Below are 25,162 nucleotides of genomic sequence, written 5' to 3'. Positions count from 1 at the left end.
TATGTAGCTTGTGTTCTTTTAAAGCTCTACCTGCATGTAGAATGGCCATGACTCTCAAACTATTGAGGAGTATACTAATTTTGATATGGCTCTCGCTAACTGGAGAAGCTTAGAGAGCCATCCAGGGCATTTGAGTTGGTTTTGTATAGTTGTATATCTTTTGTTTTCTTACCAATATCTTCCTTCTATTATTGTTGCATTAAAGCTGTTTTAAAGTTAGTTTCCAATCCACAAGACTCTCTGATTTCCCTTTTCCTGTAAGTGGGAGATTTGGGCTAAAAGCTGCCCAGTTCTAGCTACTGACCTAGTGGGGCAGAGGAGGGACTAAACCAGGACATCATTATGTTTGAAACTGGTGGAGAGAATTGGGAAGCCTGATCAAGCCAGAAGGTGTAGGAAAAGGCCAGCAGTCTAGCCTGAGAAAGGGAATGGGAGCAATGCCCTGGTAAAGAATGGGACTGTAGTTTGTGGAAAAGTGCTTACCTCAATTAAACCTGTCATGACCTGTCCTAATTAACCAAAGAACTGTGATTTGGAAAGATGTGTGGAATTTTAAACAGACCCAATTTAACTTTGGACTAATAAGTGAGCTAAGTGTCAAATAATATTTTTTACGTGTACAGGATATATAGTAAAGTGATGCTTCATCTCAATCAGATGAAAAGAGGCCCCCATGCTATTTTATTTCATTTTCTTGCAGTCTGCATTGTCCTTAAATGAGCAAGTACCTGACTTCTTAGTCCTTACATTGAGATTAAAAACTTAAGTAAAAATCTGTAATCAGTGCCTTCCCTGGCATGTTTCCATTAGCTAATTTCATAAAGACTGGACATGGCATATAGTCTTCCTGGATTGCATTTGTGCAGTATGTCTGTGCAGCTAATGAAAAGTCAGCCTCTATTCATTTAGAAAGCTTAATGAGGCATTACAATTGCTGAGAAAACTAGAAAGGAGTTAGACCAATTAGTGATCTTTCAGTATGGGATTTTCTAGGTGTGTCTTAATTGCAGTAGTAGAAAAACATGAGCTATTCCAAGCTCCAGAGTTTTCTTTGTTTAAACTTTGTGCCAGACTATTGACCTGTAACAGCGTTCAGTCTCCTTAAGTTGTACAAATCCTTATTTATCTGTAGTGATCAATTGCTGTGGAATCGTTTGAGTCATTCTTGATATATTGTGATACGAGGAAATGGTTCTAAAACAAGTATGTGCGGTAAAATGATGGTATTGAATAATGAAACATTTTGCTCTTAAACTGTTGCTTCCTTTATTATTCTAGTATTAACATCTTGCTAGTGACTTTGGTTCCAAAACAGAATTGATGACCTCTTTCTTTGTCTACAGAACACCTTATTTCTTACATAGAATATGCTTTCTGCCCCAAATACCTAGCATGGGTATTCTGCTAATTCTATTTCTAAAGTCTTCTGCCCTTCCTGATTTGTCCCAGAATAATGGACTTTCAACCTGTTGCATTCAGATAGGTTTGCTTTTTAACTTCTGTATTTCAAAAGTGTTCTGTAGACACTGGTGTTGAGGGTTACTGTGTAGTATAGTACTTGGGCCACATTATCCATTTTCATTGTTCATATTATGTCAGAGCATTTTTGGTTATAATGAATGAATTTTAATTGACAGTGCTATATTGGCACTGATGTAGCAAAATGTCTCCCCACCAAGGTTCATTCAGTATTAACTTTAAATTACTATGCCTTAAACATGATTTGTACTCTGTCAGTATTTATTCAGCATAGTACAACATAGAAATATTTGTATTGTGCACAAATATTACTTCTAGTCTCTATTCCCTGGACAGTGGCTAATCTGAGTGTGAAGTGACAGGGCCTGATTGGCAGACCTAGAGCAGTGTGGGTTGACCTATGGATAATTTGTATTACTTTACTATGCGTACTGTTTAACCTGTAACTTCTTACATCGCTATTATAAGTGGAATTGTGCTGTGCTACTCTTGGCACAGAGAGCGAGAGAGGCAGTAACCATCTGGGGCCAAAGACTCTGCATTTTAGGGGTGATGTCATTTATTTATTCAGCAATATAAAAGCTAGAACCCTTGCAGTGATGGATGGAGACCTCACCTACAAGTGGATATACTGTGTGGGACTCCCCAGCTGCCAGGACAGCCTCTCCAAACCCTTGCTGTGAAAAAGGGGCTCCTCTGCAGATCTGGATGATAATGATAGGGCAATTGGTGATGTGTCTTTCTTAATTACTATGCTTATTCTCCTGTAGTAATGATTAGACATGTTGCCTCTAAAAGCTGTTACTATTAACTTGTTGATCACTACCAATCATTTGTTACCTTTCTTGCTCTAATAAGTTGAGTAAAACTTGGTTTCACAAAGTATTTGAGGGTTTGGGCTTTTATGCTGAGTGTGCTTTATGCTTAGCACCCTGTGATAAATGAGTGCTAACATGTTTATGGATATAAGAGTACATATGGTCAAACTATCTTGCTTAAAGAATTCCTATTTCAACTGTGCTTTGCCTTAAGGTACCCCAAATCACTGCCTTCTAGTATGTAGTAGTTTAAGGAGCAAGGGCTTTCAGTTAGATTGTTCATTGGGATGCCATTATTGTTTTAAGCACAATTAATGAGACCATAGCTCAATTGGTTATGATGGTATTTGTGTAATATATGTGATGGCATAATTGTCATAATGACCGTGCATCTTTCCTGAGAGTGTGAACTGCATTGTAGGAGTACTTTTATTTAGGGAAGATGATTTGATTTTACTTGGTAGACTGGAAGAATAAGTTTGAAGACCTAGCTATACCTATTTATGGTTTTGTTCCTGATTTTTCTTGAAGAATGTTAATCGCATATTACAAAATATTTATCTAGCAATCTTATTTTGTATTTTTAAAAGTCTTTGCTTTTTAGCCTATATACACAACTGCAATCCCGCTTAAAGCTGCACTGAAATTAATCACTATTAAAAAAGATTTTCTGTGGTCTGCAGCATGCCATGACTTAAAACAAGACTTAACTATTTAAATCTCCTGCAAAGAACAAAATACTGAAGTAAAATAGTGTATTAAGACATTTAGTAGTCTTTAGAGTTCAGTAGTTAAAACTGCATTAAGATGGTATGTTCTCATTCTAAAAAGAGAAATATCCTTTCATCCCTCAGGCTACAATCAAAATTAGTCATCTCTTTTAACAAAGATTTTTTTTTTAAGAGGTAATGCTACTTCCTCTGTCAGTATCCATATTTTTTAACATTTCCAATAACTAGAATGCCACAGTTGTCCTCCAGACTTCAGATAGGGTTTTCACACAGTATCAAAACAAGGGGAACGGCTTTCATTTTAACACAGAAAAACTCTTGTTAAGAATTGCCAAATGTAAATTTAGAAAAGAAAGGCTATGGCCCTGCGATACTTCAACTCTGAGGTACTTCAGCTTTCCTCTGCTGTTTACTCTGACTGCTTCCACTTTATTCCCTTCTACAGTATGTGGAAGTTTTCGGCAGGGCCAGCATGACTGTTAGATCCTCTTGTGTTAATTAACCAGGTGGCTTTTGCTAAATCTATATCCTGATGGTTGAAGGTTCCAGCACCCACTGCTGTCAGTGTAGCTTCTAGTAGTCCATTGTATCAATTCATTTTCCTGGAGGCTGATGCACGACAAGGTAAGATTAGAAGAAACCCTGGGAAATGATGTAGTCCTACACCCCTGCTCAGAGCAAAGTCAGCTTGATTATGTCCAGTTTGATGGAGACTCCACAGTCTACTTGCAAAAACTGTCCCACTGTTTGACCACCCTTGCTGTCATTAAAAAAAACAACAGACAAACAAAGAAAAAAATACCCCACTCCAGTAAAACCCCCTTGTTTTTAAGAGGAATTTCCTGTATTTAAATTTTCACATTGTCTCTAATTCTCCAGGCACCTTTGAAAAGAATCTGTCTTTAGTCTCACCATCAGGTATTTTTGCACATTAAGGTTCACCCCTTTCCCATGATCACAGGCCTTCTCTTAAGGCAAAAATATCCCCCTGTTGTGATCTGGAGTTGAGTTTGAACCTCAAAACTCCTAAGAGAAGCTCTGATAGTGTTTCTGTTCATAGTTACTATTTTTCTGTTCTCTCTAACTAGTCTTGGTAGGTGCAAAAATATGCAAAGTGTGTGGGGCTAAAAGGCTGTTTTCCTTTAAGTGACTTGTGTGTGCTACAGCCATTGATGAAGTAAAAAAAAAAAAAAACACCCAAACCCAGTGTTTTGAATGGTTCCTTAGAACAGCGGTGACCCAAATGCCACCCATTCATTGCTAACCAGTACCTGGTATCTTAGTATCTCTTTAGTTTTTTCCAAATGTCTTCCTAACATACCACTGTACTGTTCTCTTTGTTTTACTATTTTATATATTTATTTCACTTTTTCCAACTGCAATGTGCCTCTACGCTAAAAACTTTTCCCTTCAGGGAGTGTCTGTCAGATACACTTCATGGCATGAGACTCTAGGCCAATGAAGCAGCTTATTTGACCTTGCAGATTCTTTGCCAGTTAGAAAATTAGCTTTTTTTTAAAATTCAGATTAGCTTCTCTTTCCAAACCAGTTGCTCTTGTTGTTGCTATTAGGTTATGGAATTCTAAATTAAGTTCTTGGATAAATAAAAAGATGGAACTTGATGGATGCAAAACTCGAGCTCCTTTTTTTTTTTCTTCACAAAGCACCCAGATATGTGCTTTTAATGCTGTCACTCTGCAAATAAACATATCATAGAATTTTATGGTAAAATGTGCATTTCTGTCCTTCCTTCACCACCGAAAATGTTGACAGATGCACTCAAATTTCAGCTACTTTTCTGTTGTCTTTCCTATAATTGTCTCAAGAATTACATTGTCTGGGATACTGCAAATCTCACTGGTCATCTGCCCAGGTATCAGGAATGAAATTTTCCTACTGGGAAAACATTAACAGGTGCCTTTTTACCTCTATGTTTCAAGATAATTTTCCCTAAAAGTTTCTCTGTCCAGTGAGTATAAGGAAAGAAAAGGGGATTCAGAGGAAGAGATGGTAATCACAGATTCTCTGAGGTGGCTTTATCAGTGTTCTAGGGCATGACCTCAGTCTTGTAAGTTCCAGCCTCAGTCTCTAAGTATGTGTGAGCATCCAGCATGGTGTGAAGGTTAACAGCTCTGTCTGGTACTGAAGTGGTAGCCAGCTGTTTAAACTTACGCTGTGTCTGCTATTATTCATCTGCATGCCCTTATCAATATTTGGTAACATAATTGTCTGAAGAGAAAACAGCTGCTCAGTTAGAAAATAAATAAATAAACCTCAAGTGTTTATTTGGTTCTCAAGTGAGAAGGATCCAAGGTACCTTGTTTAAAATGGATGCTGTTTGACTTAGTGCTGAAGGAAGTGCAAAGATGTGGCAGATTCTTCCACTTTGAAATTTAGAAGTGTATATATGTCCTTCTGTCATCTTGATATAAACCAAGATCACGTGATTAGAATATTCCTAACTGCAATGCAGTTTAAAAATGTTTTGAGCTTTTCTTTCAAATAATTGTATTTAGAGATCACAGAACTGTAGAATGGTTTGTGTTGGAAGAGACCTAAAAGATCATCTAGTTCCAACTCCCCTACCGTGGACAGGGACACATCCCACCTGACCAAGCTGCCCAAGGCCTCATCCAACCTGGCGTTGAACATCTCTAGGGATGGGGCAGCCACTACTTTCCTGGGCAACCTGTTCTAGTGCCTCACCACTTGAAGATCATAGAATCATAGACTGTTTTAGGTTGGAAGGGACTTTAAAGATCATCTAGTTCAAACCTCCCTGCCCTAAAGATCCTTAAAGCATAACCTCAGCATGCAGCATTTCATCACCTTGGAAGCGAAACCTTTTCCCACAAAAGGCCAGGTTGTTTGTTCCTTCAGCACGAAGACAGCTGTGAGGTAGGCGTTGGTTTCTTCTCCCAAGTGATAGGTGATGGGACAAGAAGGAATGGCCTCAAGCTGCATCAGGGGAAGTTTAGATTGGACATTAGGAAAAATATCTTCACCAAAAGGGTTATAGAGGCTGTCCAGGGAGGTGGTTGAGTTACCATCCCTGGAAGTATTTAAAAGACAGTTAAATGAAGTGCTTAGGGATATGGTTTAATAGTGGTTAGGTACAGCTGGACTTGATGATCTCAAAGGTCTTTTCCAACCAAGTGATTCTATGATTCAGTTAGTTTCAAGTGCCACAGAATTATTATTGCTTGTTGATGTGGAATGACATGAGTACGGGGAAAGGAGGGTAGAGTATGCTGTTCTGAAACTAAATACCTATTCTGCTATGATTTTCTTGAGAAGACTCCCTTCAGCGTTGCTGGGTTCCCTCTCTGAGGAATAGTCATAGATAATTTACAGGAAGAGTTATCGTCTTTAAGAAGAAAATAGTATATTTGCTCCCTAGACTCTGTTCACCATATTGACAAGGTCTTCCTTGCTTACAGAGTGGGTGAGTAGCTAATATATGACTACAGACTAACTGACTGTGTTTAACTTGAGAGAGAACACTTCCAGTACCTTGTGGGCCCGTTTCCTGTCTCATTAAATTTTAAGTCTCTGAAAAACTTAGGTTGTAATCAATCTGCAATTTTTTTGTTCTTGTTGCCTTTGTCTATCCTGCCATTCCTTTTGCTTTTTTTTTATACATAGAATAGTTTGGGTTGGAAGGGACCTTAAAGATCATCCAGTTCCACCCCCCTGCCATGGGCAGGGACACCTCCCACCAGCCCAGGCTGCCCAAGGCCCCATCCAACCTGGCCTTGAACACCCCCAGGGATGGGGCAGCCACAGCTTCCCTGGGCAACCTGTGCCAGGGCCTCACCAGTCGCATGGTAAAGAAATTCCTCCTTATGTCTAGTCTAAATCTGCCCCTCTCCAGTTTCTACCCATCGCCCCATGTCCTATCACTACAAACCTTTGTGAACAGTCCCTCCCAGATTTCCTGTAGCCCCTTCAGGTACTGGAAGGTGTTTCCTCTGTTGGCACTATGTCAATTATACCAGCTTTCTGGGAGGAGCCGCTTAGAGGGTCAGAGGTGAGTTAGGGTTATCAAGGGTTATCAAGCACCGACAGAGGCTGCCCAGGGCATTGGTTGAGTCCCCCATCCCTGGAGGTGTTTATAAGGCGGGTAGGTGATGTGTTTGGGGGCGTGATTTAGCAGTGGACAGGTACGGTCGGGCTCGACGGTCTCCAAGATCTCTTCCAACCCGGCGGCCCCGCTCTCGCCCCGCGGAGTCAGCGCGATCCGGGCCGGGTCTCCCGGCAACGCGTGGGACGCGGGCGGCGAGCGCGGCCATGGCCGCCGAGGGCGGCAGGAAGAGGGACCTGGGCACCCAAAACGGCTCCGCCGCCAAAGAGTAAGAGCCCCGGGACTGGAGGAGAGGGAGCGGCTGGGCGGGGGCGTGGAGGGGGAGCGGAACAGAGCCATGGCATGTCCTGGGCTGGAAGGGACCCGCGAGTCCCTGCACAGGACACTCCAGCAGTCACACCCTGTGGCCGCGGGCGCTGTGCAAATGTTTCTTGAGTGTTACCAGGCTTGGTGCTGGGGCTGCGTCCCTGGGCAGCTGTTCCAGGGCTCCACCGCCCTCCGAGTGAACCCTTTCCCCTAAAGGGTTTTCCATAAAGCACAAGAGTACTCAGTCCCCGCCTGTCGAAAATCGGGCAGGGAAGGGAAGAGACTGTCCTGGCTGAGTCGAGACCTGCTGGTCACAGAATCACTAGGTTGGAAAAGACCCACTGGATGATCGAGTCCAACCATTCCTATCAATCACTAAACCATGTCCCTCAGCACCTCATCCACCCATCTTTTAAATATCTCCAGGGAAGGTGACTCAACTATCTCCCTGGGCAGCCTGTTCCAGTGCCCAATGACCCTTTTGGTGAAAGTTTTTTTCCTGATGTCAAGCCTGAACCTCCCCTGGCGGAGCTTGAGGCCATTCCCTCTAGTCCTGTCCCCTGTCACTTGGGAGAAGAGGCCACCTCCCTCCTCTCCACAACCTCAGAAGAAAAAGGGAACTGCACAGGCTGTGCAAGCAGGGATGGGTAACCTGGGATGTGTACAGGGGTGCTGCCTGGTTGTGTAGTGATGGGGTTAGGAAGGCCAATGCGCAGCTGGAGCTAAACTTGACAAGGGAAGTAAAGGCTAAGAAGGGCTTCTATAGGTGCGTCAATCAGAAGAGGAAGGTTAAAGACAACGTACCCCCACTGATGGTTGGGAATGGTGACCTCTTATCAACAGACAAGGAGAAGGCTGAGGTACTTAATTTTTGTGCCTCAGTCTTCACTGATAACCACTGTGTTCATAAATACTGTGTTCAGTTCTGGGCCCCTCACCACAAGAAGGATGTTGAGGCTCTGGGACGAGTCCAGAGAAGAGCAGCAAAGCTGGTGAGGGGGCTGGAGAATGGGTCTTACGAGGAGCGGCTGAGAGAGCTGGGGCTGTTTAGCCTGGAGAAGAGGAGGCTGAGGGGAGACCTCATTGTGCTCTATAACTACCTGAAAGGAGGTTGTAGAGAGGAGGGTGCTGGCCTCTTCTCCCAAGTGACAGGGGACAGGACAAGAGGGGATGGCCTCAAGCTCTGCCAGGGGAGATTTAGGCTGGACATTAGGAAAAAATTCTTCACCGAAAAGGGTCATTGGGCACCGGAACAGGCTGCCCAGGGAGGTGGTTGATTCACCTTCCCTGGAGGTGTTTAAGGCACGGATGGACGAGGTGCTAAGGGGCATGGTTTAGTGTTTGATAGGAATGGTTGGACTCGATGATCCGGTGGGTCTCTTCCAACCTGGTTATTCTATGATTCTATGATTCGCTCTCCTCACCTCTCCTGGGTCATGGGACAGCAAGATGGTGACCAGGGGGATAAACCCCCTCCCACAGTAGAGGAGGATCAGGTTCGTGACCACCTGAGGAACCTGAACATTTGTAAGTCTAGGGGACCTGATGCGATACATCCCAGAGTCCTGAAGGAATTGGCTGGTGTGGTTGCCAAGCCACTCTCCATGATATTTGAAAAGTCATGGCAATCAGGAGAAGTCCCTGGTGACTGGAAGAAGGGTAACGCTGTGCCTATTTTTAAAAAGGGTAGAAAAGACAACCCTGGGAACTAACGATCTGTCAACATCACCTCTGTACCTGGGAAGATCATAGAACAGATCCTCTGAGAAGCTGTGCTAAAGCACATAGAGGACACGGAGATGATTAATGGCAGCCAACATGGCTTCGCTAGGGGCCAATGCTGTATGATCAACCTAGTGGCTTTCTATGATGGGGTAACCACAGCAGTGGACACGAGTAAACAGACCAATGTGATCTATCTAGACTTCTGTAAAGCATTTGACATGGTCTCCTACACCATCCTTCTCCCTAAATTGAAGACACATGGATTTGATGGGTAAATGGTAGGGTGGATAAGAAACTGCTTGTATGGTCGTATTGAAAGAGTAGTGGTCAATGGCTCAAAGTCCAGATGGAGATCTGTGACAAATGGTGTCCCTCAGGGGTCTGTACTGGGACTGGTGCTGTTTAATATCTTCATTATTGATATTGACAGCGAGATTGAGTGCACTCTCAGCAAGTTTGCAGATGACACCAAGCTGAGTGGTGCAGTTGCCACACTGGAAGAACAGGATGTTATCCAGAGGGACCTGGACAGGCTGGAGAAGTGGGACTGTATGAACCTCATGAGGTTCAACAGGGCCAAGTGCAAGGTCCTACACCTGGGTCGGGGCAATCCCCAATTTCTGTACACTATGGGGGATGACATGATTGAGAGCTGTCCTGCAGAGCAGGACTTGGGGACACTGATCAATAAGAAGCTTGACATGAGCCTGCAATGTGCATTTGCGGCCCAGAAGGCCAACCCTATCCTGGGCTGCATCAAAAGAAGTGTGGCCAGCAGGTTGAGGGAGGTGACTCTGCCCCACTCTTCCATTCCTGTGATACCCACCTGGAGTATTGTGTCTAGTTTTGGAATCCTCAACATAAGAAGAATACGGAGCTATTGGAATGGGTCAAGAGGAGGGCTACAAAGATGGTGAGAGGGCTGGAGCACCTCCCATAGGAGGACAGGTTGAAGGAGTTGGGATTGTTCAGCCTGGAGAAGAGAAGGCTCCGAGGATACCTTAGAGTGGCCTTCCAGTACCTAAAAGGGGCCTACAAGAAAGCTGGAGAGGGACTATTCATGAAGGCTTGTTGTGATAGGCCTAGGGGCAATGGGTATAAACTGGAGAGGGGCAGGTTTAGACTATACGTAAGGAGGAATTTCTTCACCGTGAGAGTGGTGAGACACTGGCACAGGTTGCCCAGGGAAGTTGTGGCTGCCCCATCCCTGGAGGTATTCAAGGCTGGGTTGGATGAGGCCTTGAGCTGCCTGATCTAGTGGGAGGTGTCCCTTCCCGTGGCAGGGGTTTTGGAACTGGATGATCTTTAAGGTCCCTTCCAACCATAACTATTCTATGATTCTTTGATTCTAATATCCAACCTAAACCTCCCCTGGCACATCTTCCTGCCATTCCCTCCGGTCCTGTAATTGGTCACTTGAGAGAAGAGATCCTTTCCCTTGTAAAGAAGCTGTAGGCTGCAATGAGGTTTCCCTTCAGTCTTTTCCAGGCTGAACATACCAAGTGACTTCAGCCACTCCTCATATGGCTTCCCCTCTAAACTCTTCACCAACTTTGTGGCCTCCTCTGGACACCCCTCCAAGCAAGGAGGGATTGCCCGCAGTCCTGTGGGTGCAAATCACTAATGCTAAGAAGGTTTACTTACTCAACTGGATGCTTAATTAAAAGTAATTTCAGCAAGCATGTTGGGGGTTGGTTGTTGTTTATTTTCTTCGTTTAAACCAATGGCCCTGCTCGATGTGGAAGTTGTACTTTCTTCCTCCTATGGTACCTCCTATGCCCCTGTCTGGCGGCATTATCCTGCTAGAATGATACCGTGTGTATCTTGGACCACACCTGGTCTAGCAGACCTTGAGGGCTGCAATAGGAATGAGAAGATCACAGAGCACATGGCAGGTGAGTAAGTCGCTTTGCGACAGAACAGTTTCTGTGTGTGAGGGGCAGCACTTTGGCCACAGCTTACAGTACAAAGCATTCAACTTATGGTCAGGAATTGACAGAAATTAAATGCACCTACTAGTTTCATCAGGTAGAGAAAACTAGCTAGCTGAAGTTCTCAGGGCAAAATGGTTAACACCTCCTATAGCACATCAATTCTTTTACAGAGAAAAAACACCCTTCCCAACGACTTAAACATTTGCTTTATGATATAATAAATCTGCAGAAATTAAGTATAACATTAGTGTGAATTTGTACATTTCTCTAAAAATGTATGTTTCTTCCTGCAAAGGCAAATAAATAAATAGAAAACTTTTCACTGTTGCTATTTTGACCTGTGAATTCTATTTCGATGTTTTGAGCAGCTTTCTTACCCTAATGTAAGCCTGTGTTTATGATGCTGGCACGATTCGGATGAAAAAGCTATCTGATGTGTGTTCCTATGCCCTTTTCTTCCTTGCCATGAATAAAAGTTTCAGTTGTATCACCTATTTCTTTCTTGAAATCAATCTTCAAATGCCCCTTTGTTCTTACTTCATATCCAGTTTCCCACCCTTTGCTAACAAGTAGATTCTTATTTCATCTTTTCATACTTCTATTCCTTATTTCACACCTTGATTCCCAGTGTTTGTATTCCTCCCTTTTTACTGCATCCCTTTGCATAGTAACTTCGGTTTTTTGTTTGTTTTATCCACAGCCCTGCAGTCCCTCATCTTTACTGCTTCAAGCAGTTTATAATTTTTTTTTTCTGATGTAATCTAAGCTGTCAGAGACTGTTTTATTTTTTAGCACAGTTAGAGAAAAAGAAGTATTCTCTTACTTCCCAGTGTGTGTGCAACTGAATGGGCTGGCATCCAAAAGATTTTGTCCAATATTTCAGGTTTTGTCCCCTGACAGGCATACATATAGAGTGAGAATATTTTATGTTTTCCATTAATTTGAGATACATGTTTCTTTGGAGAGTATTTTTTTTTTCTATCAGCAGTCCTGGCTGCCCAGGGAAGTTCTACTTGACTGTAGGTTGGCAAATGTTACACCCATTTACAAGAAGGCTCAGAGTTCCAAGGAAATACAGGCCTGGCAGTCTGACCTTGGTGCCAGGAAAGGTTATGGAACAACAGTGACAGAGGATGAGGAAAAGGCTGAGGTACTTAATGCCTTCTTTGCCTCAGTCTTTAATTGTAAAGAAAGTTGTTCCCTCTGTGTACAAACTCAGGAGCCAGAGGAGCAGAATGAGGCTCCCATGATCCAAGAGGAGGTGGTCAAAGTCTTGCTTGCCCAACTGGACACCCACTAGTCTATGGGGCTGGATGGGATTCACCCAAGGGTATTGAAGGAGCTGGTGGATGTGCTGGCCAGACCCCTTTCCATCACCTTCCAACAGTCCTGGAAGACTGGGGAAGTCCCACTGGACTGGAGGCTGGCTGGTGTAGTGCCCATCTACGAGAAGGGTCGCAGGGAGGATCCAGGGAACTACAGGCCTGTCAGTCTGACCTCAGTGCCAGGGAAAGTCATGGAACAGGTGATCTTGAGTGCTATCATGAAGCACATGCAAGAGGACTGGGTGATCAGGTCCAGTCAACACGGGTTCATAAAAGTCAGGTCTTGCCAAACTAACCTGATCGCCTCCTGTGACAAAGTGACTCACCTAGTGGACAAGGGAAAGGCTGTGGATGTGGTCTTCTTGGGCTTCAGTAAAGCCTTTGACACAGCTTCTCACAGCATTCGGCTTCAGAAACTGTCAGCCTCTGGCCTGGACAGGTGCACACTCTCCTGGGTGGAAAACTGGTTGGATGGCCGGGCCCAGAGAGTGGTGGTAAATGGTGTTAACTCCAGCTGGAGGCCAGTGACAAGTGGGGTTCCCCAGGGCTCCGTGCTGGGTCCAGCCCTGTTCAATGTCTTTATCAATGACCTGGATGAAGGCATTGAGTGCACCCTTAGCAAGTTTGCGGACGACACTAAGCTGGGTGGAAGTATTGACCTGCTGGAGGGTAGGGAGGCTCTGCAAAGGGATCTGAACAGGCTGGACCGCTGGGCTGAGTCCAATGGCATGAGGTTTAACAAGGCCAAGTGCCGGGTCCTGCACTTGGGGCACAACAACCCTATGCAGTGCTACAGACTAGGAGAAGTCTGTCTAGAAAGCTGCCTGGAGGAGAGGGACCTGGGTGTGTTGGTTGACAGCCGACTGAATATGAGCCGACAGTGTGCCCAGGTGGCCAAGAAGGCCAATGGCATCTTGGCTTGTATCAGAAATGGCGTGACCAGCAGGTCCAGGGAGGTTATTCTCCCTCTGTACTCGGCACTGGTGAGACCGCTCCGTGAAACCTGTGTTCAGTTCTGGGCCCCTCACCACAAGAAGGATGTTGAGGCTCTGGAGGGAGTCCAGAGAAGAGCAACAAAGCTGGGGAAGGGGCTGGAGAACAGGCCTTATGAGGAACAGTTGAGAGAGCTGGGGTTGTTTAGCCTGGAGAAGAGGAGGCTGAGGGGAGACCTCATTGTGCTCTATAACTACCTGAAAGGAGGTTGTAGAGAGGAGGGTGCTGGCCTCGTCTCCCAGGTGACAGGGGACAGGACAAGAGGGAATGGCCTCAAGCTCCACCAGGGGAGATTTAGTCTGGACATTAGGAAAAAATTTTTCACAGAAAGGGTCATTGGGCACTGGAACAGGCTGCCCAGGGAGGTGGTTGAGTCACCTTCCCTGGAGGTGTTTAAGGCACGGGTGGACGAGGTGCTAAGGGGCATGGTTTAGTGTTTGATAGGAATGGTTGGACTCGATGATCCGGTGGGTCTCTTCCAACGTGGTTATTCTATGATTCTATGATTCCATGGAGCAGGTCATCTTGAGTGCTATCACACAACACACACAAGATAACCAGGTGATCAGACTCAGTCAGCATGGGTTTATGAAAGGCAGGTACTGCCAAACTAACCTTCTATGACAAGATTAGCTGCTTAATGGATGAGGGAAAGGGTGTGGGTATAATGTACCAGAACTTTAGTAAAGCATTTGACACTGTTTCTCACAGTATTCTGCTTGAGAAAGTGGCTACCACTGGGCTGGACAGGTGTACCCTCTGCTCAGTTAAAAACTGGCTGGATGGCCAGGCCCAAGGAGTCGTGCTAAATGGAGTTAAATCCAGTTGGAGGACAGTCACAAGTGGTGTTCTCCAAGGCTCAGTGCTGGGTCCAGTCCTGTTCATCTTTATCGATGATCTGGGTGAGGGGGTTGAGTGTACCATTAGTAAATTTCCAGATGACACTAAGCTGGGAAGAAGTGTTGATCTGCTTGAGGCTGGGGAGGCTTTACAGAGGGATCTGAATAGGCTGGATTGGTGGGCTGAGACCAATGGCATGAGGTTCAATGGCCTCATGCAGCGCTACAGGCTTGTAGAATAGCAGCTGGAATGCTGCCTGGCAGAGAAGGACATGAAGGTTTTGGTTGGTTGACAGGTTGAACTGAGTTCAGTTTTGGGCCCCTCACTAATTTGGGCCCCAGCACTACTGAGGTGCAGGACTGCGTACAGAGAGGGGCAACAAGGCTGATAAAGGGGCTGGATAACAGGTCTTATGAGGAGTGAGTGAAGGAACTGGGGTTGTTTAGCCTAGAGAAAAGAAGGCTGAGAGAAAACCTTATAACTGCCTAGAACTAACTGTAAGGAGATTGTAGCAAGGTGGATATTAGGTCTCTTCTCCCAAGTGGTAGGTGATCCGGTGAGAGGAAATGGCCTCAAGTGGTGCCAGGAGAGGTTCAGATTAGACATAAAGAAAAATTTCTTCACCAAAAGGGTTATTGGACGCTGGAACAAGCTGCCTAGGGTGGTGGTTGGGTCACCATCCCTGGAAGTATTTAAAAGACAGATAGATGAAGTACTTAGGGATATGTTTTAGTAGTGGTCAGGAATGGTTGGACTCAGTGATCTCAATGGTCTTTTCCAACCAAGTGATTCTATAATTCTTCTATAGTAAAATCATTAATTCTCTCTTATATCATACATAATAACTCATGAAAGAATAATTCTTGTGAACTTAATTATTTTTATCAGAATATCTAGAACATTATCTGTCTTTTTCTTTAGTACATTGTTACTTTAGGCTTTATTAAATAAGATCATGATGGATAAATCAGATGATAAAATTGTTTTCCTAGTGTCAAGCCGAGATGAGAATATTTAATTAGAAACTATTTGAATAGTATTAAATTTTACTGAAACACCTTTAAAATGTGATCTAGGAGATATACTAGGGTTACATTTGAAATCTCACATTGGACCTAAAGGAGAGGAGACATGATTTCTCTCTCACTCTGCAATTATCAGCTAATTGTAATGGAACAAATATCTAGCATATGCTAATTGAGTGTTAGTTACAAATCAGAACACAGGAATATTTACTTCCTTTACTAAGGCTATTTTACATAAAGTGCACTACCTTGAAGATGTCGTAATGGTGGCTTACTGACTTATGTTACTAGACTATGGAAGAAACTATTACAATAACCTGATTGCAATGCAGAAACTTCATAACACAGAATATGTAGCTTGTATTAATTTCTTTCATTAAACCTATAACTTTGTAACCTATTTATAACCTATAAATGTCTAAACTGTGTCTTGTCTTCTGGGTTCATCTACTCTACCAATGTGGTACGGAGTGCCCTTGTAAATGAGTAAGTCTCAGCACTAAGCATCTAGATGTTTCAGTGTATGTACTGTATACAGCACATTTTGTTGACCTGAACAACATTGAGGAGTATGAAGAGATGAAGTGACCTTTTTTTAAAAGAAATCTTATTTGGTGGAACAGCGTTTAATATACAGAACTACCTCTGTTTGTGTTTGTATCATATTTGTATCAATATTTATATTTATATGTAAACAGATATACTGGTGTTGTAAAAGGGGAAAACAGGAAATTTGTGACACAAAGATCTAAAGTTACAGCAACTCTGGTATTAATTTCCTGACTAACCTATCCCTGCTGACTTATCATCATTCTGAAGTATTACTAAGGCCTAGTTGATGATTGGATGAAACATTTGTTTTGGACAATACATGTCTTCCCAAGTTGAGCAACCAACCCAATAAAACCTGTTTAATCTGTCAGGAAAGATTTTATGTTAGCATCTGTTCAGCTGTATGTAATGAATTTAAATCAAGGAGATGTAGTGACAGCTTATTCTAAACTTTTGCATAAATAAATTCTTGTCTTGAAACAAACATTTTATGGGAAAAGGAGCCCCATTTTCTCATGAAACAGTAGAGAATGGTGCTATAATGTATGTGAAAGTTTTCATTCCGCATTTGCTATACTTTCAATTATATTGTTTTCCTATGTAAGTCATAACAGCCTTCTGAATTGATTAAAGGCTCTGTTCTACTACAGTGTTCAGTCTCAGTAAGAACTTCATCTTGTTGAAAGCTTGGTTTCCCAAATAGATTGGAATTGATATTCCAAACTCAATATCAAAAAGACATTTTATCGTTCTTGAAAGGACTGAAAAATTGGAACATACTTATTTTCTTTAGTCATGCCATAAGCCATTGGTCTCCAAAGTTTTTGATCATGCACCCCTTTTAGAGCACCCCCCCAATATATGTACATTTATTTATTAATAAATTATATATGTGCACTACTGAAGTTCTAACATTTTCTTCCTTGTGTGTGCACCCCACTTTGGACACCGCTGCTGTAAGCTATGGAGTATTTACGGAGAGTGCAAGCAGCTGGGCAGTTTTAAGTTTTGAACTACAGTCTGTTTAAGACTTCAGGAAGCTTTTTATCTGGATCAGGCTTATGGCAAAAACAGAACTACAGGTGGTGATTATTCAAAATGGAGGCTATATATAATTTTTCGGTTTTGACGTGGCTTCTAGAGTGTATTACCCTTTGTCATGGAATTTGTGATCACAGAATGGTGGGGATGCAATTGAAAGCAGACAAATTGACATGTTATTTCTTTATTTGGAAACAGAAAGATGCAGGAGTCTACTCAGGGAAAAATGATTAAGACTACTGCTCTTAGTATTCATAATTGTTGAGAAAAATTGCTGAACATGGTAATAAAACAACTGTACTGTGTAGCCCTATGACTTGGGCCTCATTTTGGTTGGCAATCCCCATGTCGGAGAAATTGTTGTGTTTCCTCAGATAATGATTTTCTCCTAGGGAGTGGCAAATGCTAGTAGTGATCATTACTGTTTCATCAAAGACAGTTTAACAAGGCTTCTTTTAATGGTTTGTGGAAATTAGAAGTAAACCTTATACACACAATGTAGAGATATGCCAGTTACTTATGAGGTATTTCTCTGATGTTTATTTACATTCATTCTGTTGCTCAGCTTGTTCAATGTGTTTGCAGGACAGAGACAACTTCTAGTGTACAAATTTTCTGTATGTTTATGAGAACTTAAATAATGTTATTATTTCTGTATCAGAAAGAGGAATGAATGTTTGCAGGCCTCCTTAGAAATTGTTGTTCTGTTTTTCTGTGATATTTTTCTGTGGTAATTGCTTGGTAGGGTTTCCCTGAGGATATCTGTTTTCTTTTTGATCACAATTTGCAGTTGCAGGAATAAAAACGCAAAAAATATTTTGTCTTTTGCCTAACATTGTCTTTCTGATAGTAAGTGCTACTTTGTTTTTAATATGTCTGCAATGATTGAAATACTAAGTAGAAATATCAGTAGTATAGGAAAAAAGAAGAGGCTGGTAGTTTTTAGAAATAGTTTGTAAAAAAAATCCTAGGAGTTGGCAATGCTTATCACAAAAAATCAGAGTGGTATAATTTCAACTCTTGTGGATAACTTTAATGCAGAAGACCTCCGAGAGTAACGTGTACAAACATCTGGGCAATATATTTTGATCACCATAAAATTCACAGAATCATAGAATCATAGAATAGCTTGGGTTGGAAGGGATCTTTAAAGATCATCCAGTTCCAACACCCCTGCCATGGGCAGGGGCATCCCACTAGATCAGGCTGCCCAAGGCCCCATCCAGCCTGGCCTTGAACACCCCCAGGGATGGGGCAGCCACAGCTTTCCTGGGCAACCCGTTCCAGTGCCTCACCACTCTTATGGTGGTGAGGTCATTGCTTGATTTCTGGTAAGATCAGCCTTTGTTTTTTTCTTTTTTTTTTTTGTTTTGTTTTCTTTTCCCATAAAAGCTAACAATAGTCAGCACAGTGCATCTGTGCCGTGGAAAATCTACAGTGATTATTGGTGGATATATTATGATGCTGGAGTGGGACCTCAGAAGCATGTGCAGAAGGCAGGAAAATTCCTTTGGACTTGCTAAGCCTGATTTCACATGGGTCTCTGCAGGATGCTGCCCTGGGTCTTTTCATTACTGTTCTCTAATTAGGTAGCAGTTCCCTTCAGGAGCTAGGAAGCTGCTAGAGATGACAGGCCAAAGAACATTAAAGAACCACTATCCTTAATTGCACCATTAGAGGCTACTGAGAATCTGATCTTTCCCAGGTTTAAATGGCTACAGTGAATAAGAATCGATCTTTGTTGGCACAGAAAGAAATTCTGGCTAGTAACAATAGATAATGAATTAAAATGTTTTTAAAATGAATTTGATGAAACTGTATGCCATCAAGCCCAATCTTCCAAATTAAAACATGAGGCATCGGCATCTGCCAGGACAAAGGAAAATCTAAATTAGGGTTTGGGTAATTAGGGGCAAAAGTGAGGAGTTAGTGATTGGTTGTAAGAGAGGCAAGTGATCTAGGGATGACTGTGGCACAGGCAGACGTCGCTCATGTGTAGGAGCAGGTGAGAGTGGTGCTGGAGTTCTTTTTAGGGAGAGCACTAACTAAAAGCAGCATTTACTGCTGATGGATCCTTAAGGCCCTGCAGAGACAGACTGAAGGCAGGACTGTCTGGAAGAAATTATTTAGATTTACTTGTGTGTCTGATTGCTGTGAGTAGCAGATTGCTGCACTGTTGTTGTACAGTGGGTTTCTGCACCAAAGCCTGGGATTACCTAGTGTTTGTTATAAGTTTAAAGCCTAGGGCAGTAAGAACAGAAAAGAATAGCTGCATTGCTAAATCATACTTGAATTCCCATTTGCCTAGGTTAAGGAGTCAGCCAAGGCCAGCATGTGTTCCTTAAGGAAGTATTCTTAAGATTTAAGTATTGCAATGATTCAGAGAATACAGGCTGAACAGATTAATTTTTTTGATGTTTTGGGTGCGGATGGTGGAACTTAAAGCTAATTCAAGGATTCCAGGATGTCCAACTGAAGAACTGAAGGGAGAAGTGTCTATGTAGCCTAAAATTTAACCATCTGAAACACTGAGCAGATTGTATAATCATGCACGTGCATACTTTGCTGACATAGTAAGGCTTGTGGGTAAATGTGTTACGATCTTAGGTTCAGTTTGGGTGAAACTCTTAAATTTGTGCTTGTTCTTCAGATGTTATTTGTTGCATCAATTCTCATCTGCAAATTCTTTTGCTGTACTGCTGTACTAATACATAAATTGTAATCTAACAAAAAATCTAAAGACATTCTTGGAGTGTTTGCATTGTCTTTCCTGAGCATAAAATATCCACTTTTCAGTTACTTTCTTTTATTGTCTGTTTTTTTTTTACATAACTTATGTTTCCAAGGCCAGTGATTTTGTTAGTCTTGGAAATAAAGATAACCACACCTGGAATTTTTAGTGTTAACATTTTCTGGCCAGGAGGAAGATGATCTTGCTTTTAGCACCCATGCTTTATTCATTGAAATGTTTCAGTATGTAAATGCAGTACAAATTTAATCTATGTAGTCAATTCGCTAGTACTTCTCCTTTTTTTCTGCCTTTAACTTCCTTTTAGTTTCATGCTTTATGATGAAACAATGGAATCTTCCCCAAGTAAATACAATAAAAATATTAAAATAGCATATAAGCCAACCACTAAGTTGAATTTTTTGTTAACTAGATTACATTTGAATTAAGAAATTATCTATTCAAATTAGTTTTCGTTGTTAATTCTAATTAAAGTAATGAACCCCTAGAGCTCAGCCTACTCCCATCTATAGATTTCAAACTGCATGGACTCATGGGCATGAAAACATTAAGTGATACACCAATGGCAATATCACACTAAAGACTGTGCTCCCTGCTAGTCTTAGGTTTAGGCTTTCCTTTCCATGCAACTTAGAGAAATGTCAGGGGATCTTGCAGGCAGACACTCTACATGAGCCACTGTTTGATTCTGTGCAATCAGACTGTGCTACAGAGGTCTAGACCTCTATGACAATGAACAGTATAATAGCGAAAAGCAGCTTTCAGCAGAACTATATAGCAGAAAAAGCACTGTCAAAAGAAAGATAATAATAATTGTGGTTTGAAACTGGAAATTATTCTTAAAATACCATGTTAGAGACGGTTTGCCATGGATTATTCATCTACTTAAACAGAATGGTCTTTACTTTTTTCTGTGAGCTCTCTGTAACCACCGAAGAAATGAGATTTCCCCATTTCCTTATCGATGCACACTAAGTGCTTTATAAATTACTTGGCCTAAATCCACAGAAGTACTGAGGTGCTCTGCCATGCAGACATTTTTAGTTTGTAGTTAATCAGCCAGGTGCCATACAGAAGGCACAAAAGGATTTTGCAGAAGCCAACAAGGAAGAAATGCCAAAGAAGGAGCAAAGCACAAGTGGTGTTCTTAAAAGATACTCAAGTACCTAACTCTAGTGTGGAAAGAGGTGCTGCAGTCTCCCCAGCATTCTTGTAGCTGAATCTAAGGCCAGCTCAGTCTTTTTAGCAGGAAACACTGAGAGAAAAAAAAACCTCAGAAAAGTTACTGGTCCTGTAATTTCTAAGGAGCTGTACAATTTTATGGGGAACCATGACATCAGATTCTCTCTTTGAATCAGACACAGTAAATAAGGATTCGGAATGAGATCCTCAGCTTCCTTCCTTGGAGGACAATTGGAATAAGTGGATGCTCTGTGGCTGTACTGTTGGTGGTTTCTCACACAGAGCTCAGTGGAATGGAACTAAGATCCCCCAAATGGCACATTCCTGCTCTTTTTTTTTTTTTTCCAGAATTTGACAGAGGTATGTTCTACTTGATGTAGGCTGTTCCAGAAGCTGTAAATCATTATTCATATCTGATGTAAAAAAAGCTCTGCTGCTAATCATGTGCTGAGTTGTCAGGTGTTTCCTTTTAATGATTTTAAACTTGCTGTGTTTTATGTTATATGCATTATTTTTCTTGTGTCATGAAAAAAGATAAATAAGACACTCTTATCTGTACATCTCAGTATTTTGTACATTTACACTTCATTATTCCTCCATGCTTTAATCTGTTGCTTATCACTAAATTTCCAAAGTTATTGTTACATTGCTAGGGCAACAGGGACCAAACGTAGTATTTCACTCAAAGAACATGAAATTGATTATACTGAGTGGCGTTGTACTAATTTTATGTGTTGGACACTCTGGTTCTAATGTGTTCTAGTGTTTTATTTGCTTTTCTTGACTGAATTTGAACAGAGATCTTGATTGATCTGTCATAGTATCACACAGCTCTTGATCTTGAAGTGTTATCATTAACTGAGACCTATATAACCTGTGGTCATTTGCTGCTAGTTGGAAGGATGATGCATTGGTAAAAATGAAATGTGGTCAGCAAATTGGACATGGATGTTACTTGCACTCAAACCTGTGACTTTTTGAAAGACTGCAAGAAGCAGCTGGGATCTTTTGGTGCCTGTGTTAGTCTGTACTCTGTTCACTTGGCCTGTCACCTCCACCATTTGAAAGCAGGTCACAATAAAGGATTTAGGCCAGCTGACCACAGTCCCACATGGAGCACAACCCAGAGTCAACTACTTTGGAAGAATCGGTCAGAAAAGGCACTCGACTTTAGCTAAGTCTTCATATATCATATTTCTGCCTGTAAAACTGGGTATAAGCCTCTCCTCTGTAAACTGTCTTTGTTTCTGTAGATTAAAAGTTCTTATTTAAGAGCTAGATATAACAAGGTTTCTGCTTTGGCAGACATCTCCTAGGATTACCCTTCAGTGTTCCACTTTTGGGAATGTAAATTAAAAAAGAACACTTATTTTTTAAGTATGTCTTTTGAAAGTCTAAGAGACCTCCGGTGGTGTAGAATATGAAAACCTGGCAAGTTAATGACTTCCAAGCCATCTGATACCTTGTATTATCAAGAGGTTTTTTTCAAATATGTAAATTTTTTTTTTCCTATTCCATATTTTAAGCTTTTTTAAAAGCAATCCACTGGCTGCATAGAATCAGGACCAGAGATTTTTTCCTACAGCTGACTCCTGCCACTGCAAATGGCAAGCTGAGCTTTTCTAGCATGGCACTCTCAGACTACAGAGTCCCAGCTTGTGCTGCCATTGAAAGCAGCAATGTCCAATCTATACTTTCTGAAGTCTGTAACTTCACCTGTGTTTGCTTCTGGTTTTGAGCCATTTATTAATGATGGTTTATGCAATAAAAGCTATTTTTCTTCCTGTAATGCAAAAATAGAAGGTTAAGAGTCCAAAATTCTAACACTACTTGAGCTTGTTATGAGCATGAAGGTTGGATTTCACATTAATTCTTAAAAAATATATGAAAAAAAAGTATTTTTGTTTTAGCTTTACTAAGATTTAGTCAGACAAGATAAAACAAATCTATTGTGATCTATATGAAATATTAATTTGCCTTTTCACTGAATTTGTCATTATTTTTTTAATGCAGCTTCATCTTTTTTCTCTTCTAACACATGGCACCAGCCTAGTGCTGTGTTCTGCTTTTTATATTCAATTTCTGACTTTGTTGTCAGTTCAAACTTTTCTATAGCGAAAAGATATAGTTGATATAAATGGATCAAAATAGAAGAAGTCTGAATTATGTTGATGAGAACTGATTCAAACTGCTTAAGAAAGAATCAAATTTAGCTGGAATTTTAAAATTATAAAGACCAAAATTCAGACAATATTTACAGGACAATAAATGGAATCAGGCTGAATATGGGGAGAAGAAACTAAAAAAGAAAAAGTTTTAAACCCCGCCGTGCTTCTAGGCCACTATTTTCCATCAGTTTTTCTTTGAAATAATGTCCATAGAAGCATCACTATGTATAAGTTTTGCAAGGGATTTGACATGTACCTTCTTTTTTCCTTCTATAACCTGGAAAGAAAACCAAGAATGACTATCTAGCCTCCTATTAATATGCAGGCAAATAGAAAGAATAAAACGTGAACTTCTGGCTGGCAAGGCTGAATGTGAGGCTAGGTGACCATTCTTTCTCAGTAAGTGTGTGCACATTTGACATAGGCTCATTCTTGACAAATTATGGAAGTCTATTAGTAGTTCATGTGATATCTACAAGGATGCCAGCTATGTTTAGAAATGAGAATATTCCACTTGAAATCTGGATTACTTTAAAAATAATATACCTGTAAAGAATAATCAGTTGGTATTGATCTTTTCTTCCTGTCCTTACTTCTATTTCCATTTTGATCTCACTTCACACAGAAAGCATTCTGTACTTTTTGAAAAAGAAATCCTATCCCAGTACACAAAAATAAAATGACCACAAAACCTATTTTATAGGCTTTGCAAGGAACAGTCATTGGAACTTAGATGCTTTACAGTTATTTGTTCTGGTCATTGTACCTGAACTTCATCCATGGTTTGAGTCTCTCTCCAACCATTAGAGCTCTGAGCATTTGCACCAGTGTATATTTCTCCTGCAGAATCCTTTAAGTTTTGGCTCCAGTGTTCAAGATAAGAGTAGTGGAATCTCACTGTAAACAATGCATACACATTTTGGTTTTATTTTGCAGTTTCTGCTGACTATTAATAATAAAGACAAGACTTTATTGCCTTACCGACTTATTAGATAATCTGATCATGACTCATTCTATTAATTCTTTTTCTGAAGAATGGCACTAGGTGTGAAGAAAAAGAGCAAATAAATTTCCAACTGATTTACTGACAATTTGTCAAAAGTTCCCATATCTTTTCCAGATTCCCATAAACTCGAGTGTTACTATGGTTTCTGCTGTGGGTTTCTAAGATATTCAGATCCTACTTTTGAAAAACTATTTCAGCGATTAGAATTTAAAAGAACTTTCTGCCATTAATAAGTTCTTTGAGTTCTGAAGAGATTAGGGAAAAAGTTAAGTAGCTTCCCCCCAGGACATGTTCAGAGAAGTTAGCCATCTGCTTGTTCCCTGCCTGCTATTTCCTAATATAAAATCCTTCAGTTGTGCCATAAATTGTTTCTTCTGACTGCTGAAGCAATCCAAGGGAAGGAGCAAATTTTTCTTTATTGCTTCCTAGTAAGTGGAAAAAGCCTCAGATTGCCATCTCCCTGTGTCCCAGTCCTAATGTTGATATCCAGTGGGAAATATGAGATGCATGATTCTTCACTCCTATCTCTTCCTTCAGATTGTTTCTACTTCTGTAGACATAAAGGAGTTCAAAGCATCCAGAGCAGCTGAAGGAAGAAAGAAGGATAAAAGTTTCAGCTCTGAGCCTCCTTCATTGACCTGCCAGATGTTAGTTACCTAAAGATCATCTGTTACCGAATCACTTCCATTGAATACTGACCATGCCAACAACTGTAGTCAGTGTGACATGAGATATATGCTGATAGTGCATTTTCTGGGGTTTGAACATAGTTTAAGCTATACAATGTAATGGTTGCAGACATTTCATGGATAGAATAGATAGAATTTAAAACACCCTCCAGTGAATGAGGCGAAAATGATGAGCTTCAAATAGATTTTTTTCTTCTGTGGTACTGTTATGATCACATTCACAGTTTATTTTTCAGTCTTTCAAACATGCTATGGGTAATGTTGGTGACCATTTGAAATACCTACAGAGACCACTAAGATGAGATGAAGTGATGGCCTGTTGGCAGTTACTTAGCAACAAATACCTTGCTGTGGAGGAAAACAAATTCTTAATAAAGTGAATCAAATGAAGACCAAACTCTCAATCACTGTGTCTACAGAAAGGCGAGCATATAAATATCTGATCACACCATGCCACCTAAGTGTATCATATTGCAAATAAAACACCTGGTTTGTTTAGACAGTTGCTGCTACAG

General features: G+C 41.3%; 1 protein-coding gene across 1 annotated transcript in view; it reads left to right on the top strand.

Annotated features, from left to right (window-relative positions):
- The first annotated feature begins 7,318 nt into the window (after positions 1-7,318).
- Positions 7,319-25,162, top strand: part of ADGB (androglobin) — a 110,486-nt gene continuing 92,642 nt past the window's right edge. The window contains exon 1 of the mRNA XM_069850872.1: positions 7,319-7,380. Coding sequence (XP_069706973.1) covers positions 7,319-7,380 — 62 coding nt within the window. The remainder of the gene's footprint in view (positions 7,381-25,162) is intronic.

The sequence above is a fragment of the Phaenicophaeus curvirostris genome, chromosome 2 (assembly GCF_032191515.1).
Source record: "Phaenicophaeus curvirostris isolate KB17595 chromosome 2, BPBGC_Pcur_1.0, whole genome shotgun sequence".
NCBI classification, from domain to species: domain Eukaryota; kingdom Metazoa; phylum Chordata; class Aves; order Cuculiformes; family Cuculidae; genus Phaenicophaeus; species Phaenicophaeus curvirostris.
The sequence above is the reverse complement of the archived record's forward strand: the minus strand, read 5'-3'. Positions and strand labels throughout refer to the sequence as shown.